Source organism: Pteropus alecto, unplaced genomic scaffold, assembly GCF_000325575.1.
Source record: "Pteropus alecto unplaced genomic scaffold, ASM32557v1 scaffold304, whole genome shotgun sequence".
NCBI lineage: Eukaryota > Metazoa > Chordata > Mammalia > Chiroptera > Pteropodidae > Pteropus > Pteropus alecto.
The window spans coordinates 288,825-291,184 of record NW_006435869.1 but is presented as its reverse complement, the minus strand read 5'-3'; the positions used below and the strand labels follow the sequence as shown (position 1 = coordinate 291,184).

The 2,360-nt window shown below is 48.8% G+C and overlaps 1 protein-coding gene across 1 annotated transcript in view; it reads left to right on the top strand.

Annotated features, from left to right (window-relative positions):
• Positions 1–1,083: 1,083 nt before the first annotated feature.
• The window catches only part of LOC102898088 (zinc finger protein 14), a 20,781-nt gene continuing 19,504 nt past the window's right edge, over positions 1,084–2,360 (top strand). Inside the window, exon 1 of the mRNA XM_015589233.2 lies at positions 1,084–1,232. Coding sequence (XP_015444719.1) covers positions 1,230–1,232 — 3 coding nt within the window. The 5' untranslated portion in view covers positions 1,084–1,229. The remainder of the gene's footprint in view (positions 1,233–2,360) is intronic.

Sequence of the window (2,360 nt, the reverse complement as noted above, 5' to 3'; positions counted from 1 at the left end):
CCTGTGCCCAGGCTGGGGCTGCGGGTTCCACCTTCCTACCAGAGCCAAGTGCTCTGGGCTTCTATTTCTCAAGGAGCAAATGAGAGGGGGTGGATCAGGAATGGATGGAAGGCTTAATGTTTTCAAAGATCAAGGATTAAAATGGAGCCAGACTCTATCACAGATGGTGAAGTCACATCAAGTGTCTATGTTTTAAAACAAGTGTCACAGGTCCTCATGTTACCTCGCAGCCTTCCACCAAGCCCTTGACACCTAGGGGATATAGGACCCCCCTTTGGTCGACCAAGTGTAGATCAATCAGGAGCTTTGGCTAGAAATAAATGATAAAGATTTATTCAAGGGTCTTATAGTTTGCAAACTGGAAATACAGCAGGCAAAATTCCAGAAGTGTTCTAAAGAAGAAATGAAAGTTGAGTTCTTAAAGTCACGACCTGGAGAAAAATCAGTCCTGCATTCTCGCCCCTAGGAATGGGCCAGGACAGTTATCAGTCAGCTGTCAGGCGGTCTGGATGATGGAAACCAGGTGGGCTGGAGGATGGGCGCCAGGAGGTCTGCTGATGTCTGGAGTGCTTTGGAGTCTAGGTATTGACACAGGACTGGAAAGTTCAAAAGTTTAAGTTCTCAGGCTAGTTAATACAAGATAAAGAATAATTCTTTCGTGCCTCAACCTTCTTAATGTTAATAATTTAGCAGTTTGGTTAAAGTGATTCTAATTTATATTTTTCCTATCTTTGCTCTTTTCCTCAGTTTTTATCAGTCCTGGCCTGGGCCACCCTTTTGTCTCCACTTGCTGCATCTGGAAATTGATTCAGGAATTCCCTGTGCCCCCCCATACGCTCGCCTTCACAAAGAGCTGAGGGAAAACAACACAGGGAGCCTCAGGCCAGGGAAAACTTCTGTTTAAAATCAAATGTGCCAGGCTGGGTGAGGTTCCCGCCCACCAGTACAGGCTGATACTGCTGTTCCACTCGTCTTCCCGCTAGCTGTCAGTCAGGCACTTAAGGGCGTGGCCTTGCGACTCGCCCAATGAGGGGCGCAGCTGGGGAAGTGGGGTGTGTCACAGCACTGGGAGGGCGTGGAAGTTTCTCCCTGCTCCAGGCCTGATTGGGATCTTGTGTCGCCAGCCCTTCACTGCGCTTGGTGGCTCTGCTGCAGCCTCTGTCCCTTTGTAGTCTACACTGGTCGTGGCAGTCCTAGGAAGGAGTCAGGGAGACCCAGAAAATACAGAAATGGTAAGTTTGTGGAACCGGGTGCGGAGACAGGGACCAGGGGTGGTTGGAATCGCGGCGGCGGTCCTGGCTTCCCAGCCATCAACTCTGGTTTCTGTCAACCTCGGTCCCCTGCCACACGCAGCGTGGGGGCTGGGCCAGCAGCCGGACCCGGGCGTCCTGTACCGTCACTGAGCGCGGTGGCTTCTGCCCAGAGCCTCTCTGGGCAGCTCTGCGCCCGCAGCTCCGCGTCTCCCCTGATGGTGCGGTGACCACCGGGAGGGTCATGGGGCACAGCCTTTACTCAGTAACCGGGGGTTCGTGCATTGAAGGAACTGTGTGGACTTTACGGTCCCCAGCTGTTCCTTTCTCTCCAAGGTGACCCATTTTCTCCTGAGTTTTCCAAATGTTTGGGTAGCGGAGTCTCAGATCCACTACGCTGTCCCCCAACCTAGCTCTTCTTGGGACTGTCAGTAAGTCCCCAAATTTCTGGATCCTCCTTGCATTCCCAAGCTAACTTTTTCTTTCCTAGTCACAGCATCATCATCAACTATTTGTCCTGTGGGATGCATTTCAAACATTCCCAATATTTTAATATTTTACTATCTTTCCACAGGGTTATGATGGCTCTTTTTTAGAGATTTATATTTGTTGTGGATATTTTATATGAGATGGAAGCCAAGAATAACCACCTGAAACTTCGTTGCTTGAAATCTTTGTGCTTCTCTCCCCGAACCCCCTTCCCCCGCCCCACCCCTCCCGCCCAGGCCGTTCCCAGGGCATAGACGTTCAATGGGAAGTCCTTTGGGTAAAGGCTCCTGTTTGGGTTTTCCTAGATTTTGTGTCCTGTCAGCACTGCCCCTCACTGGATGTCACCTTGATTTAAGTTTACATATTCAACAGGGGTAAAATATGTTGAATCATTAGAGTTTGCTAGACAGTATAAAATAGCTCCAAAGAGCCAGGAAAGAGGTGAATTTAAGAAAAAATAAAATATTCCAGTATTACATTCCATTTGTATAGAATTCATCTTTCACTCTTTCTTCCCCTGAGCATGTGTAGTAAGTTTCTGAGGTATGTTTTTCACTGTAGGGTGTTTTCAAGTAAAATTCCAGGGCTTAGCCTTGCAGAGCAAAAGTGTTCAAGTCTCAC